Source organism: Salvelinus namaycush, chromosome 39 (assembly GCF_016432855.1).
Source record: "Salvelinus namaycush isolate Seneca chromosome 39, SaNama_1.0, whole genome shotgun sequence".
Taxonomy (NCBI): Eukaryota; Metazoa; Chordata; class Actinopteri; order Salmoniformes; family Salmonidae; genus Salvelinus; species Salvelinus namaycush.
The window spans coordinates 22,032,937-22,049,597 of record NC_052345.1 but is presented as its reverse complement, the minus strand read 5'-3'; the positions used below and the strand labels follow the sequence as shown (position 1 = coordinate 22,049,597).

The 16,661-nt window shown below is 44.5% G+C and overlaps 1 protein-coding gene across 1 annotated transcript in view; it reads right to left on the bottom strand.

Annotated features, from left to right (window-relative positions):
• Window positions 1–403: 403 nt before the first annotated feature.
• The window catches only part of LOC120032762 (phosphofurin acidic cluster sorting protein 2-like), a 100,236-nt gene continuing 83,978 nt past the window's right edge, over window positions 404–16,661 (bottom strand). Inside the window, exons 15-24 of the mRNA XM_038978945.1 lie at window positions 16,314–16,420; window positions 15,869–16,023; window positions 15,415–15,525; window positions 11,386–11,497; window positions 8,247–8,289; window positions 4,866–4,908; window positions 4,377–4,515; window positions 3,500–3,723; window positions 3,029–3,142; window positions 404–759 (exon numbers count right to left, since the gene is read on the bottom strand). Of these exons, the coding sequence (XP_038834873.1) occupies window positions 641–759; window positions 3,029–3,142; window positions 3,500–3,723; window positions 4,377–4,515; window positions 4,866–4,908; window positions 8,247–8,289; window positions 11,386–11,497; window positions 15,415–15,525; window positions 15,869–16,023; window positions 16,314–16,420 (1,167 nt within the window). The 3' untranslated portion in view covers window positions 404–640. The remainder of the gene's footprint in view (window positions 760–3,028; window positions 3,143–3,499; window positions 3,724–4,376; window positions 4,516–4,865; window positions 4,909–8,246; window positions 8,290–11,385; window positions 11,498–15,414; window positions 15,526–15,868; window positions 16,024–16,313; window positions 16,421–16,661) is intronic.

Here is a 16,661-nt window from a genome sequence, read left to right as displayed (position 1 = left end):
ATTCGTATTTCGCTGTTAGTTTTACACAAATAATTGTACCTTTTAAGTTGTAAAACTGACAATTATTATAATTTTTTTTAAATTAAAAGTACTGATGATGGGTGTACTATTGCTTGTATGCGTATGCTCACTGTGACTGTCACCCTGATATTGGCTACTAAATAGCTACTTCTCACGCCGGGACAGTGGTGCTTGGCAAAGCGGGAGCAAGGACACTGTGTCCAGGTGTTGTTGCCCTTCATGCCCTGCTCATTGAGTAGACTGTATGTATGTATCAAATGTGAAATCTCAATAGTTATCAATATTAGTTATTTCTTGTGTAGGCTTCTATCCTATTGGAAACAAAATCAGGGGAGAAAAAAAAAATTGCCATGTTAGCTACCGCTGGCGACAACGTGACACAGTTGCCCAGTGGGAAGCACCTCCGGTCAGCAGGCACCCGATACAAAACCGCTGCAGTGGTCGGTGGCTTATTGACTCGTATCAGCCATGCAAAACGGTCTTGAGTCGCAACAAATCTGCCCAATTAGCTGATTAGCTTTCCATACACCCACTCCTTTCGACACACCCGCTTGCCCATACTCCGGTCGCCATATTGGGCTGCAGCTACCCATACTTGGGTTTAGGTGGCAGTGATATGTCACATGGCAGGCTTGGTGTAGCCGAAGATGCCAACAGGGAAGTGCTTGACGTGAGTGGGCCACTGGGCGGCCAGCTGGAAAAACTTGACGTCATTCCACTCCACACCGTCAATGGACACTATAGAGAGAGAGAGAGAGGAGAGAGATGCAAAAGTGTTCATTTTCAACCACTTGGTGGCAATATTGCACATCTTAAAGACTCAAATTGAATTGAGGCTATTCAGAGTATTCACATGAACCTATGTGTGTGTATGTCGTCAGCACATACTCTACAGTATGTGTATAAACAGAATGAGTATGTAGTGTACATGTATTATTGAACATGTGGGTGCGTGCTTGCGTTGAAGGGATGCAGAGTGGGATGTGTGGGGAGGGCTGTGGCGGTCGTGACATTTCGTCAGCCGTTTATTGTCGAATTACTGTCGGTCTCGCGGTAATTTGCCGTTAATTAACATAAACACGTTCAGCCTCCACGCATACACGCTGCTGATGTGTACCTTTGAAACATCTACATTTAATAGACACACCATCACAATGAATCTATTATTTCTTTTAGGCAGGTCTAAGGAAACATTATTATACAAAGAAAATGTATTTCAGAAGAAGAGATATGTCATCTGGCTATGCTCCGCGCCATAGGCTGTAGGCTAGTTCATTTAGCAGACAAGATATGCTTATAAGTCCCGTGACATTATGATTTTATAATAATAAGAATATCATTTGAATTTAGCTGAATAAAATAGAAAGGATATTTGTCCTATTCCGGTGCGAGTGCACATATGAAGTGGCTTTGTTGAGTGTAAAAGTGATCATTTGAAACAGGTCCTATACGCTAGATTTTGAGTTATTTGATAACTTAAGTTGTGAATGATACAAACCTTAGAATGTCTCAGAAATCCAAACATATATGGGCTGCATGATGCGACGATAGGCTATTGATGATTTGAGAAAGTGGCAAAAAAAAGCTTGCGCTCTGTTCCTTGACTCAGGCTGCACACGCTGCTCTCTCATCAAGTGCACTCAAATAGTAAACGGAGGCCGCTTTCCACGGTTCGTTTTTCAATCACGCCGGGTAGGCTATTCCGGTTTTATAGTGGAGCATGTGCTTAATATGAGCAGCTGAGAAATAAATATAGTAGCAGCTGGGATCCTCCTCTTTTTGGTGGAAACCATAGTAACGTTTTCACAACTAAACATATTTCAGTTATATTGTTGACAGCCCCTCTCTCTGCACGCTGGAGAAAGGAATGAAGGAGAGAGAGGAGGAGATGGAGAAGCATGGTGGTGAGATTCTGTGGCTAAAGGAAATGTCAGCCTATTAGTTGTGGAAATATAAAAAATGACCAGGCTAATCAAATTCAAATAAAAATTCACTATAATTGTAGGCCAACTATGTAAGCCACCCTGCACAATCAATGAACCAACAGCATCGCCTAGGCCTACACGTTCTCTCCCAGACTCATGGATAGAACGTTTGGAGTGTAGCATAAGGTAACCAGTCCATCCAGTATGCTTAATAATACAGTCCACATTCAAAGGCGATTACTAGAACTTGTTTCATTTTGGAGTATAGGCTAGAGTAGACCAATTACTGTTTCTACAACTTAAATTATCTTGTTTTTGTAAGTTTTTATGCCGTGCGTAATAGGCCTATGCGGTAGGCTTTGTATTATATAATGGCACAATCATGATTTGAATTTCAGTTTTTTTTCTCAGACTTGGACTCATATATAGGCCTATGCGTATGCAAACGCTCTAATATGCGTATGGGTGTTTTGAATTAATCATCACCTTAGAAAGTGCTGTCAATTTCGTTATGTTAGGCTTTGAAACAACATCCACAGCGACCATGTTTTCCACTCAGTTTCAACCTACAGTTGAACTTTCTTCAAATTGATCAATCACAGTGAGGTGAGTTTTAAAAGCATCATACTGTTTTGATGAGTGTTTGACGTGATTTTTCGATTCTATTTGCATTGCTGTGAGAGTGGTTAGAGGGACAATAGAGCGCGAGTTGGGTACTACTAACACATGTCCAGAGGAGATTACCGTGACTCAACGGTCACGTGGAATTTGACTGCGGTCATGACTCATGACTGCAGGTGTGGCGGTAATACGGTCAGCAGTACTTGATTTGGACTGAAATAGATGACCGTACTCATTTTGGGTGCAGGTACTGCTTATATTTAGGTGCAGGAGCTCCACAATACTTTGAGCAAATGTTCTATTCGAGGAACAGGAGCTCAAGCAGTAGAATATGTGATGTGCCAGTACTCAGCTCTGGTGAGCTCCTGCCCAAGTCAAGCACTGACGGTCACCGCAACAGCCCTGTGTGTGGGTATGTGTGTATGCTTACGTGTGTGTGTGTGTGTTTGTCAGGCCTGTACCTCTCAGCATGGTGTGCTGGTGTTTGGCAGTGCAGATCAGCCTGCTGATGCCCTCGATCACCTGGCTCTTGGAGTCCACCTCCTTCTCCTTGGGCTTTTTACTCAGGAATATCACTGCTCATCAAAGTGTGAGAAAGTGAAGAGAGAGAGAGGACATCAGTAAAATAAAGAGATCATTTGCCTTACACGGTACAAAATAAAATATTTATTTTACAATTATTATATTTATTTTTACTAAAGATGTAAAGGTAGAAGGTAAAGACGTCTTTTTCATGACGACATAAACACAAAATCTGGTTGTTGCTGTATTTGGCCAGATAACTAGATTACAACCAGAAAAAGACGTCTTCTTCACCAGGCACACATTTTCATAAAGAAAAACCATAACATGCTATGAGTTGTAAGGTCGCATTAACGCTTAACGGGTAATAACGCATTACACTCTTCGGCTCTCAGTGAAGCGACACCCACCTTTCTTGTTCTTCTCCTTCATGACGACCGTCATGGCCATGCTGGGAGGAGGGGTCAGCTCGCCCCCGTTGGGGATGCGGGACACCTGCAGCGAGCGGAAGTTGCTTTTCAGGGTATTCTTGATGCCCACGTCTCGCTTCTCGCCTTCCTTCTTCTTGTCGACGCCGTGACATGCCCAGTAGTCCACCTGGAGCCCCATCACCTCCCCGCCCGTCACCGGAGAGCTGCACGGCGGAGGGATATGGGAGAGAAACGTCACAAGAACGTTTTGTATGCATGAAAGGGAAGAAAAAAGCCCAAACTGCAAGGTAGAGTATCATCTGAACTTGTGTGGGGCTGTAGCCAGTTTAGTTTATTATGTACAACTTACAGGTCAAGTCATAAAAAGGAAGAAGAGAAAGGGTACAGTAGAGCTCCAGTGAAAGACTGGAACACAGAAGACAAGTGGCCGTTCCCCCCTTCCCTCACCCTACCCAATATCTGGTCTCCAAAGAACATCTGGCTGGAGAAAGGTCATTCATCTGGGAGGGGCAGGAAAGTGGGGTGGGGTGTTGAAGGATGGCTATCCTTTGTCACTCACTCCAGATCGGTCCATTTATCTTTTGCCATTTAAATTAATAACATATAGTTTACAAATGCCTCATGAGCATAGTTCAACTGCCCTACCCCATCAGAACCCAAAATATAATAAGAAACTAATTCATGTGGAAGGTGTGGTCTGTACCTTCTGAAATTGTTTTATTGGCTACTGTGGCCAATGGGCCTCTGTCGGGGTTGTAGCCATTGTAGTTATAAGGTTGAACCTTCAGATCAAATAATGGTTATGAGGGAAGGAAAGAGAAATGAATTAACAAGACACCTAGGGTATATAACGTACCCGGCTCCGGCGAGGGTGGCTGAGACGGAGGGGGAGGGGGGCGGGGTGCAGGTCAGGTCCTTCATGTAGGGTGGTCCCGGCTGGGGGGGAGGGGAGGCCAGCATATTGATGCTCCCCATCACAGCATCATCAGAGTCCACTGGGGATTAGGGAGGAGGAGGTTTTGTTAACGTCTTTAAGTAACCAGAAAAATGCATCTTTATCTGGTTTATTCGGGTTATCTAACCAGTTAACAACCAATATGACGTCTTGATCTCGTCATGAAAAAGGCGCAACAGTGGTTGTAAAAGAGTTATATGATGTCTTTTAACCAGAAAACCATTTTACAAGAAAAATATTACATGATTAAGACGTCATGCATACAGTATTTTGCCTGCTGGGCCCCTTCTCTCTCAGTCTTCCCTTCTTCCTCTCATTCGAAACAACGGATTATCAGACAACACAAAGCAAACATAGGGTCAAAGGAAAATAAAGAGTAAGATGTCTTACTTGAGGTCGAAAGGTTGTGCTCAACGATGCCCACTTTCACCAGCTGTGGGGGGACAAAAACCACGATTGAGATTTACATTTTGGTAATTTAACAGACACTCTTACCCAGTCAGTACATTTAACCAAGGTACAATACATGACCAAAAGTGTGTGGACACTTGCTTGTCGAACATCTCACTCGTGCATTAGTGAGGTCGGGCACTGATGTTGTGCGATAAGGCCTGGCTCGCATTTGACGTTCCAATTCATCCCAAAGGTGTTCGATGAGGTTGGGGTCAGGGCTCTGTGCAGGCCAGTCAAGTTCTTCCACACCGATCTCGACAAACCATTTCTGTATGAACCTCGCTTTGTGCACGGGGGCAATGTCATGCTGAAATAGAAAATTAATTAAGCTCCCCACGAAGAGTTATTGTGCTGACGCTGCTACCAGAGGCAGTTTGGAACTCGGTAGTGAGTGTTGCAACAGAGGACGAAAGATTTTACACGGTACATGCTTCAGCACTCGGTTGTACCGTTCTGTGAGCTTGTATGGCCTACCACTTCGCGGCTGAGCCGTTGTTGCTCCTAGACGTTTCCACTTCACAATAACAGCACTTACAGCTGACCAGGGTTAGAAATTGACAAACGGACTCAACGTCAACAGCGAAGAGGCGACTCCGGGATGCTGGCCTTCTAGGCAGAGTTCCTCTGTCCAGTGTCTGTGTTCTTTTGCCCATCTTAATCTTTTCTTTTTATTGGCCAGTCTGAGATATGGCGTTTTCTTTGCAACTCTGCCTAGAAGGCCAGCATCCCGGAGTCGCCTCCTCACTGTTGACGTTGAGACTGGTGTTTGCGTGCACTATTTAATGAAGCTGCCAGTTGAGGACTTGTGAGGCATCTGTTTCTCTAACTAGACACTAATGTACTTGTCCTCTTGCTCAGTTGTGTGCACTGGGGCCTCCCACTCCTCTTTCTACTCTGGTTAGAGTCAGTTTGCGCTGTTCTGTGAAGGGAGTAGTACACAGTGTTGCACGAGATCTTCAGTTTCTTGGCATTTCTCACACAGAATAGCCTTCATTTCACAGAACAAGAATAGACTGACGAGTTTCAGAAGAAAGTATTTGTTTCTGGCCACTTTGAGCCTGTAATCGAACCCACAAATGCTGATGCTGTCACGCCCTGATTTGTTTCACCTGTCCTTGTTATTGTCTCCACCCCCTCCAGGTGTTGCTTATTTTCCCCAGTGTATTCATCCATGTGTTTCCTGTCTCTCTGTGCCAGTTCGCCGTTTCCAAGTCAACCAGCGTTTTCCCATTCTCCTGCTTTTTGCATTCTCCTTTTTCTAGTCCTCACGTTTTTGTCCCTTTCCTATTTCTGGACTTTGTTCCCGCCTGCCTTGACCATGAGCCTGTCTGCCATTCTGTATCTCCTGGACTCTGATCTGGTTTTGACCTTTTTTCCTGTCCACGACCACTCTCTTGCCTACCCCTTTGGATTAATAAATATTGTAAGACTCCAACCATCTGCCTCCTGTGTCTGCATTTGGGTCTCGCCTTGTGCCTTGATAGGCGCTCCAGATACTCAACTAGTCAAAAAAAAGGCCAGTTGTATTGCTTCTTGAATCAGATTTTTTTTAGCACAGTTTTCAGCTGCACTAACATAATTGCAAAAGGGTTTTCTAATGATCAATTACCCTTTTAAAATGATAAACTTGGATTAGCTAACACAACGTGCCATTGGAACACAGTGTGAGGGTTGCTGATAATGGGCCTAGTTGCTGATAATGGGCCTCTGTACGCCTTTTTTAATCTACCGTTTACAGCTACATTAGTCATTTACAACATTAACAATGTCTACACTGTATTTCTGATCAATTTGATGTTATTTTAAATGGTCAAAAAATGTACTTTCCTTTCAAAAACAAGGACATTTCTAAGTGACCCCAAATTAAAATGGAAATATCACATTTACATAAGCATTCAGACCCTTTACTTAGTACTTTGTTGAAGCTCCTTTGGCAGAGACTACAGCATTGAGACTTCTTGGGTATGATGCTACAAGCTTGGCACACCTGCATTTGGGGAGTTTCTCCCATACTTCTCTGCAGATCCTCTCAAGCCCTGTCAGGTTGGATGGTGAGCGTCACTGCACAGCTATTTTCAGGTCTCTCCAGAGATGTTCGATCTGGTTCAAGTCTGGGATCTGGCTGGGCCACTCAAGGACATTCAGAGAATTGTCCAGAAGTTTGTTTGCATAGGGTCGTTGTCCTGTTGGAAGGTGAACCTTCGCCCCAGTCTGAGGTCCTGAGTGCTCTGGAGCAGGTTTTCATCAAGGATATCTCTGTACTTTGCTCCGTTCATCTTTCCCTCAATCTTGACTAGTCTCCCAGTCCCTGCCACTGAAAAACATCCCCACAGCATGATGCTGCCACCACTATGCTTCACGGTAGGGATGATGCCAGGTTTCCTCCTGACGTGACGCTTGGTATTCAGGCCAAAGAGTTCAATCTTGTTTCTCATGGTCTGGTGCCTTTTGGCAAACTCCAAGCAGGCTGTCGTGTGCCTTTTACTGAGGAGTGGCTTCTGTCTGGCCACTCAACCTTAAAGGCCTCCTGGAAGGTTCTCCCATCTCCACAGAGGAACTCTGAAGCTTTGTCAGAGTGACCATCGGGTTCTTGGTCACCTCCCTGACCAAGGCCCTTCTCCCCTGATTGTTCAGTTTGGCCAGGCGGCCAGCTCTAGGAAAAGTCTTGGTGCTTCCAAACTTCTTCCATTTAAGAATAATGGAGGCCACTGTGTTCTTGGGGACCTTCAATGCTGCAAGAATACCCTTTCCCAGAGCTGTGCCAAAACACAATCCATTCTCGGAGCTCTACGGACAATTCATTCAACGTCATGGCTTGGTTTTTTGCTCTGACTTGCACTGTCAACTGTGGGACCTTATATAGACAGGTGTGTGCCTTTCCAAATCATGTCCAATGAATTGAATTTACCACAGGTGGACGGACTCCAATCAAGTTGTACAAACATCTCAATGCTGATAAATGGAAACAGGATGCACCGGAGCCGGATTTCGGATTTCAAAAACCTGTTTTCGCTTTGTCAGTTTGTGGTATTGTGTGGAGATTTAAGAGGAAAATGTTTTATTTAATCCATTTTAGAATGTAACATAAAAAAGTAAAGGGGCTGAATAGTTTACGAATGCACTGTAAGAGTAAAAAACAACCACATATCACAGTCATTGCAAGTAAAACTTTCCTCAAAGCAGCTATCAATAAAAATCTGTTCTCATTGTGTATTATCGTGACAGCTTCAAATAAATGACAGATAATTGCCAGTCTAACTGGAGATGAGCGCTCAAAGATAACACTCAAGTTATTTCGTTGCAAGTGAATATTCTTACCCCAATAAATGGCACAAACTTCTGACAGGAGTCCTCGTCAGGGCTGAGGGAGCGAATGGATAACATATAATAAATGTTAGTTTCGCGTTAACACAACGCTCCAGGATCAACACACTCCCTGTTTGGATGTGGTGGTGTGATGGGTCTGAAGGAAGAATGAGTTTGTGTGTGTGGCTAAGGGATGTCCAATCGGAATCGATGAGACATGGCGCCTCTCAGAAATGGTTTTCCAGTGGTTCTGGAAAACCAGGAAAATTTTGGGAATGAAGGTCACGCCGCGATGAGAATGCCAGGGAACGCTCCTTACAACCGACCCCTAAACGGGTGCGTTGTAAGCCTGCCGTGACGTGAGCAGTGGAGGAGTGAGTGAGGGGGTTAACATTGTTGGTGACATTGAACGTGAACCCAATATACAGGGTGAGTTCTGCAATCCCGCTGGTTTTGGATTCTCAGTACTTAAGAATACTGATTGGCTGAAAAAAAAATCTACATGAAAATCAACAGAACTATGACACTCAAGGACCAGAGCTGTGCACACCCGGTATACAGTGCGAGGCAAATCCTAACTTCCATTTAGGTACATTTTCACTTAGTTATTCATTGATGTCAATGGGAGACCAAGCAAAAAGTTTACTTAAGTAGAAGTTAGAATTCACCCCTGTATTTGTAAAGGGGCCTTTATAGACAGAGGGTTAAAGTATAGTTAGCATATTTCATTTGTTCGGTCCCAGTCGACTACTTCTCTGTGAAGTTGGTAGTGCTGCCGTCGTCTTCCCAAAGCTATCCTTGCCCATTTCTCACAAATCCCACCCAAATTAGCTCAAAAAGCTGGATACAGCTGGTGTAAAACCAAAATAACCTGCAAAATGAGTCCAGAGGGTGTGAATTTTTGGAGCGCATGGTGAAAAGAGCTGTGAGAAAAGCATGTTCGGACAGCAAAGAGGTAGGACAAACAGAGCTTGACAAGTTCATCTCCCTCGTGAAACACACCCGAGAGTAGCATTGACGGTTTTCTAGAGTTTTTAAAGATGGAAAAAGCATCGACTAAAATATGGAGTATACACATCTGAGACTTTGCACCCTTGCTTTTCAAAGAGAAAGACGACAAGTAGGTACAAACGTAGCACATTAAGCAAACTCAGTCGGGCCCTTGGTGTACATACAGTACAGTCTCCCCTGCCTATCTGACCAGAATATTATCTAGGACAGGGCTCTCCAACCCTGTTCCTGGAGAGCTATGATCCTGTAGATTTTCACTAACTCTAATCTAGGGCACCTGATTCTAATAAATAGCCGGTTGATGAATCGGTTTAGTTATAATTGGGGTTGGAGCAAAAACAGTCCAGGAACATTGTTGTAGAGCCCTGATCTAGGATAATCTTCAGGTGTGTCTCAATATTCTAACGCGGCTTCCTCTCCTGGTTTCCTGTTCTTCAATGGCACTGATCTGAAAACACATGATAAATGAAAGCATTACTCCTCTCTGCAGAGTTTGGACTCGATCGGCTCTCGTCATGTTCTGACAATGCTCAGTGGACTCCGTCTCTGTCACCAAGGGGAGACTGGGATTAGCCAACCAAAAGTCACCTTTCAGCACCCCTTTGTTCCTATAATACAGTGCACTGTGACTTTTATACGCCTGGTAATTGTTAAGGTGACCTTTAAATGTTTGAGTGCTCATCCTCCCTGGTGGATATAAAGTGTGTGTGTGTGTGTCATTACACTCTTACAAGGCCAACATTGTTTTCTGAGGTGGGTCAAGAGTGACATCTGAGCAGAGATTTGAAAACAACAGTCACACATGCAGGTGTGTGTGTCGAGTGTGTCACGTGGCTGGTGTTCTCTACCTCCGCACTATGCACTCCTTCCTCCCTCCTTCCCTCCCTCCCTCCTTCCATCGCTTCAAACCACCTAATTAGATCTTCACTGTCACCGCTCCTTCTTTACACTCGTCCTCCTCTCTCTGAGGTAATAGGAAAGAACACATCAATGTCAACCCTTAGATCTCATTGAGTCAACAGCCGTTCCCAACTTTAAAGAGCAATGCATGTGGGAGACCTTAAAAGGTAGAGTCAGCAATGTGACATCGTCAAACACAGCGGGGCGACTTCCCGATTACATATTTCAACAATAACAGGGTTTCAATCCACCAAGATGGCCAGTATTGGCTCTTTCCAATTTGCACGTTCCGCACTCCTTTGAGGCATGCCGACATTGGAAAGATCCAATAATGGCAGCCTTGGCAGATTCGACTTTTGTTGTTGACTTTTGTAAGCAGGAAGTCACCCCGCAGTGTATGATGATGTCATATTGCTGACTGTACCTTTAATGCGGTTGTATATTATCCAAAATCCACATATCCAAACCAAATCCAAACCAAAAGCCAACCGAGCCAGACAAGCAAACAAGTGGTTAAGACAGTAAGACGTGCAAAAACTCAAATCAATTCGGGGGTAGTCGATGCAGACCAGATATGAAGTTAAGACGAACAGCGAGTTATGTGTGGGTGGGTTAGACATTAGACAACAAGGGGTCACAGGTTATATTGGTGGACAAAATGCAACACAGCAGGGGGGGCGGGGTGAAACGGAAGGCTGCGGCCAGGTACCTGATGTAAAAATCAAAATACAAGCTTCTCTTCCTTGAAGGCAAATGAAAGAAAAAGGTAGAATAACTCAGTGTGGTAAAATGGTACGAGTCGTCGTTGGTCTTTCTTCATGAGTTGTGAGTCAACTGTCACAAAATATGTTCTGTCAAAGTGGAGTTGACATGTTGTTATTCTGTCGGTGCTAATTTAAATAAGCGAATGTGGTCGATGAATGTGATTGAATATGGTTGAAATTAGCAATACTAGTGTTGCTTTTTCCAAAGATAAATTAATGAGAATGTAGCCACTAAATTGAAAAATCTGAAATGTAGAGGGAGCACTTGCTACACAATAGATAATCCAAATATAGTTTAATAGCATAATAGAATAATAGCATACAAAAATATCTACATACATAATATCTACATTTTACCAGACATTTCATAAACACATGCACAGGCGTGCATGCGCACACACACACCCTTAAATATCACCCATTCATTCTGCACTCACACGCACGCACACGCTTGCTTGCACACACACACACCTTACCTTTTCTGTTTGTAGGTGAGCATGGCCTCAGAGATGGGACACTGGTGTGAGACGCTGGCCCCAGCCAGGTACTGAGACACGCGGCCTGCTACATCAATGTTGTCTATGGAAACTCAAAGTGGAGGGCACAACCTATCATGTTTTTGTTCTTACACTCTCTTTGTTCTTACACCCTTTTACAATCCCATTTATTATTATTCATGTATTGTATTATCATTCAACACATACAGTAATGCAACAGTAGAAGCATCAAAATATACTAATATTGTGTGGATGCGAGCATATTATACTAAAATAAATATTCTGTAAAACTTCCTGCAATGAATACCCTGTACAATAAATACTAACTTATATATTTTGTAAATGTTTTTAATAATAAATACAATATTAGAATTAACAAACTAGTACATTTTAAGAACAATTATAAAGACTTTAGCAAATTTGAAGAAAATTATGCCGAAATTCTATCAGCATATCGACTGTAGTACTCGCGCTGCTGAAACATTAGACCACTGTTACTCCAACTTCCAGGATACAAGCCCCCCCCCCCCCTCCTTTCGGACAAATCTGAGCACGACTCCATTTTGCTCCTCCCTTCCTATAGGCAGAAACTCAAACAGGAAGTACCTGTGCTAAGGACTATTCAATGCTGGTCTGACCAAATCGGAATCCACGCTTCAAGATTGTTTTAATCACGCAGACTGGGATATGTTTCGGGTAGCTTCCGGGAATAATATTGACGAATATACTGAAACGGTAATTGCCTTTATCAGGAAGTGTATAGGATATGTTGTACCACTGACTATTAAAACCTACCCTAACCAGAAACCATGGAGAGATGGCAGCATTCGTGCAAAACTGAAAGTGCAAACCACCACATTTAAACATAACAAGGTGTCTGGGAATATGGCAGAATACAAACAGAGCAGTCATTCCCTCCGCATGGCAATCAAACAGGCAAAACGTCAGTATAGAAACAAAGTGGAATCGCAATTCAACGGCTCAGGCACGAGACATATGTGTCAGGGTCTACAGACAATCACGGACTACAAAAGGAAAACCAGCCACGTCGCAGCACGCCTTGCTTTCCGGACAAGCTAAACACCTTCTTTGCCCGCTTTGAGGATAACACAGTGCCACCGACGTGACCCGCTACCAAGGACTGTGGGCTCTCCTTCGTTGCCGACGTGAGTAAGACATTTAAAAAGTGGTAACCCTCGCAAGGCTGCCGGCCCAGAAGGCTGGCTGGTGTGTTTATGGACGTATTCAATCTCTCCCTATCCCAGTCTGCTGTCCCCACATGCTTCAAGATGGGCACCATTGTTCCTGTACACAAGAATGGCAAAGATAACTGAACTAAATGACTATCGCCCCGTAGCACTCACCTCTGTCATCATGAAGTGCTTTGAGAGACTTGTCAAGGATCATATCACCTCCACCCTACCTGTCACCCTAGACCCACTTAAATTTGCATACCGCCCCAAAAGGTCAACAGATGATGCAATCGCTATCACACTGCACACTGCCCTATCCCATCTGGACAAGAGGAACACCTATGTAAGAATGCTCTTCATTGACTATAGCTCAGCATTCAACACCATAATACCCTCCAAGCTCATCATTAAGCTCGAGGCCCTGGGTCTGAACCCCGCCCTGTGCAATTGGGTCCTGGACTTCCTGACGGGCCAGCACCATGTGCTGAAGGTAGGAAACAACACCTCCACTTCGCTGATCCTCAACACTGGGGCCCCACAAGGGTGCGTCCTCAGCCCCCTCCTGAAGTCCCTGTTCACCCATGACTGCGTGGCCAAGCATGCTTCCAACTCAATCATCAAGTTTGCAAATGACACAGTAGTAGGCTTGATTACGAACGACGACGAGACAGCCTACAGGGAAGGAGGTGAGGGCACTGGGAGTGTGGTGCCAGGAAAATAACCTCTCACTCAACGTCAACAAAAAAAAGACAATTATTGTGGACTTCAGGAAACAGCAGAGGGAGCATCCCCCCATCCACATCGACGGGACAGTAGTGGAGAAGGTGGAACGTTTTAAGTTCCTCGGCGTACATATCACTGACAAACTGAAATGGTCCACCCACACAGAAAGTATGGTGAAGAAGGTGCAACACCGCCTTTTCAACCTGGTGAGGCTGAAGAAATTTGGCTTGTCACCTAAAACCCTCACAATCTTTTACAGATGCGCAATTGAGAGCATCCTGTTGGGCTGTATCACCACATGGTACGGCAACTGCACCGACCACAACCGCAGGGCTCTCCAGAGGGTGGTGAGGTCTGCACCAACGCATCACCGGGGGCAGACTATCTGCCCTTCAGGACACCTACAGCACCTGATGTCACAGAAAGGCCTAAAATATCATCAAGGACAACAACCACCCGAGCCACTGCCTGTTTCCCCGCTATCATCCAGAAGGCGAGGTCAGCCCAAGTGCATCAAAGCTGCGACCGAGAGATTGAAAAACAGATTCTAACTCAAGGCCATCAGACTGTTAAATAGCCATCACTAGCACAGAGGCTGCTGCCTATATACACAGACTTCAAATCATTGGCCACTTGAATAAATGGAACACTAGTCACTTTAATAATGGTTTACATATCTTGCATTACTCATCTCATATGTAAACTCAGCAAAAAAAGAAACGTCCTCTCAATGTCAACTGCGTTTATTTTCAGCAAACTTAACATGTGTAAATATTTGTATGAGAATAACAAGATTCAATAACTGAGACAAACTGAACAAGTTCCACAGACATGTGACTAACAGAAATGGAATAATGTGAATAATGTGCTGTGACACTCCGCCCCAGACCATGACAGACCCTCCACCTCCAAATCGATCCCACTCCAGAGTACAGGCCTCTGTGTAACGATAAATGCAAATCCAACCATCACCCCGTGTGAGACAAAATCGCGACTCGACAGTGAAGAGCACTTTTTGCCAGTCCTGTCTGGTCCAGCGACAGTGGGTTTGTGCCCATAGGCGACGTTGTTGCCGGTGATGTAAGGCAGATGCTCACCAGACAACAGGCCTACAAGCTCTCAGTCCAGCCTCTCTCAGCCTATTGGAGACAGTCTGAGCACTGATGGAGGGATTGTGCGTTCCTGGTGTAACTAGGGCAGTTGTTGTTGCCATCCTGTACCTGTCCCGCAGGTGTGGTGTTCGGATGTACCGATCCTGTGCAGGTGTTGTTACACGTGGTATGCCACTGCGAGGACCATCAGCCGTCCGTCCCGTCTCCCTGTAGCGCTGTCTTAGGCGTCTCACAGTACGGACATTGCAATTTATTTCCCTGGCCACATCTGCAGTCCTCATGCCTCCTTGCAGCATACCTAAGGCACGTTCACGCAGATGAGCAGGGACCCTGGGCATCTTTCTTTTGGTGTTTTTCAGAGTCAGTAGAAAGGCCTCTTTAGTGTCCTACGTTTTCATAACTGTGACCTTAATTACCTACCGTCTGTAAGCTGTTAGTGTCTTAACGACCGTTCCACAGGTGCATGTCCATTAATTATTTATGGTTCATTGAACAAGCATGGGAAACAGTGTTAAAAACCTTTATTTGAATTTTTACAAACTATATTTGAAAGACAGGGTCCTTTCTTTTTTTGCTGTTTATACACTGTATTCTATACTATTCTACTGCATCCTAGTCTATGCTGCTCTGACATTGCCTGTCCATATATTTATATATTTATCCTTAATTCCATTCTTTACTTAGATTGATGTGTATTGGGTATATGTTGTGAAATTGTTAGATGTTACTTGTTAGATATTGCCGCACTGTCGTAACTAGAAGCACAAGCATTTCGCGAAACCCGCAATAACATCTGCTAGACACGTGTAGGTGATCAATAACATTGTTTTGATGTGACGCATAATGCACCATAATGCTGATAGACGTTCCTAAACATCTGTCACTGCATGAAGCATTATGAGTAGATCCCTATCAGATCCCTATCATGCACGGTACTGTGGCTCATAATAAGCGTTTGCTGCTCCAGCTCTCTGCTGTACCTGATGTTGGGGCCTCCAGTCTGCCGAACAAGTCCCTCCAGCCAGCATCCATGAAGATGTTGTTGAACTTGCTGTCGAACGAAGACATGTGTTTGGCCAGAGGATGAGTGCCTGCAGAGGGAGGAGCAGACTGATTAGAAGGCCACAGGAAAACAAAACGGAGTCCAGCTTTTGTAGTCTGTGTGTTGTTAGCCTGCTATGATACCCAGGGTCCTATATGAGATCTGTTCCTGCAACTAGTGTTTTGTGTGCAGTTTTCCGTTTGACGTCAATGCATGATTTACGGGAGTCTTGCGTTATGCGTGCAGAATTGTAATTGGCCATTCTTTTCTACAGTTTATGGACTTTTCCAATGCATTAATGATATTTTCAAATTATCCCCTAAATCTACTGAATTGAAATGGAATTGACGACTAACCCGAACTCCATTGCGATTGGCTGAATTGCTGCTTACCGACAGGGATGACCAGGAAGCGGATGTAGCTGAGCCAATCAGGCGTCTTGTTGGCCAACTGCTCCACGAAGCACCTGAGGATGGTGCTGAGGTAACTCTGGTCTCCGGCCACCGCCACTTTGATGGTGGGGGGTGTCTGGGCATTGCAGTTACAGCTAGTCAGAGAAGTGGGGGGGAAAACATGAGAAACAGCAACTTGTTTCCACTTTATTCTGCGCTGTAATGGAAAGTGCCACCAAAACGTTTCACATATCAAAAATTACACGGGCCTAATCATGATCATCATAAGATCCACTCGCCTTGGTGACCACGGAATTAAAATTCACATGAAAAAGTCCACAAGAAACATTGACATTTTTACAATGAAGCAAAGACAAAGTGAAATCGATTTGTTCCTCTCAACTACAACCATTGAATTAGAAAGAGGAAGGAAGCGAGTTCTTACAATCTCTGGATCCTGGTGACTATGGTGTTGAAGGCTGCATGGACATCCGCACCAGAGATGGTGCACACGATAGGCTGGCTGTGCTCATGGAGAATCTCAGATAGATACTGCCGGGAGGGAGGGAATGAGAGACAGAGGGCAGAGAGAGAAAGGGGTTGAAAAGGGGTTTCAAGACAGAGGTGAGACGGCGCTTGGGATCAACGGGGCTTGGGATCAACGGGGCTAGTCAATCAGAAGCCGACTCAAAAGGCCTCAGGTCTGTGCATGTGTGAGTGTACAAGCGCGCACGTCTGTGTTTGTGAGCGCACATGCTTCAGAGTTGCATTATGTTTACATAAGCAATGGATT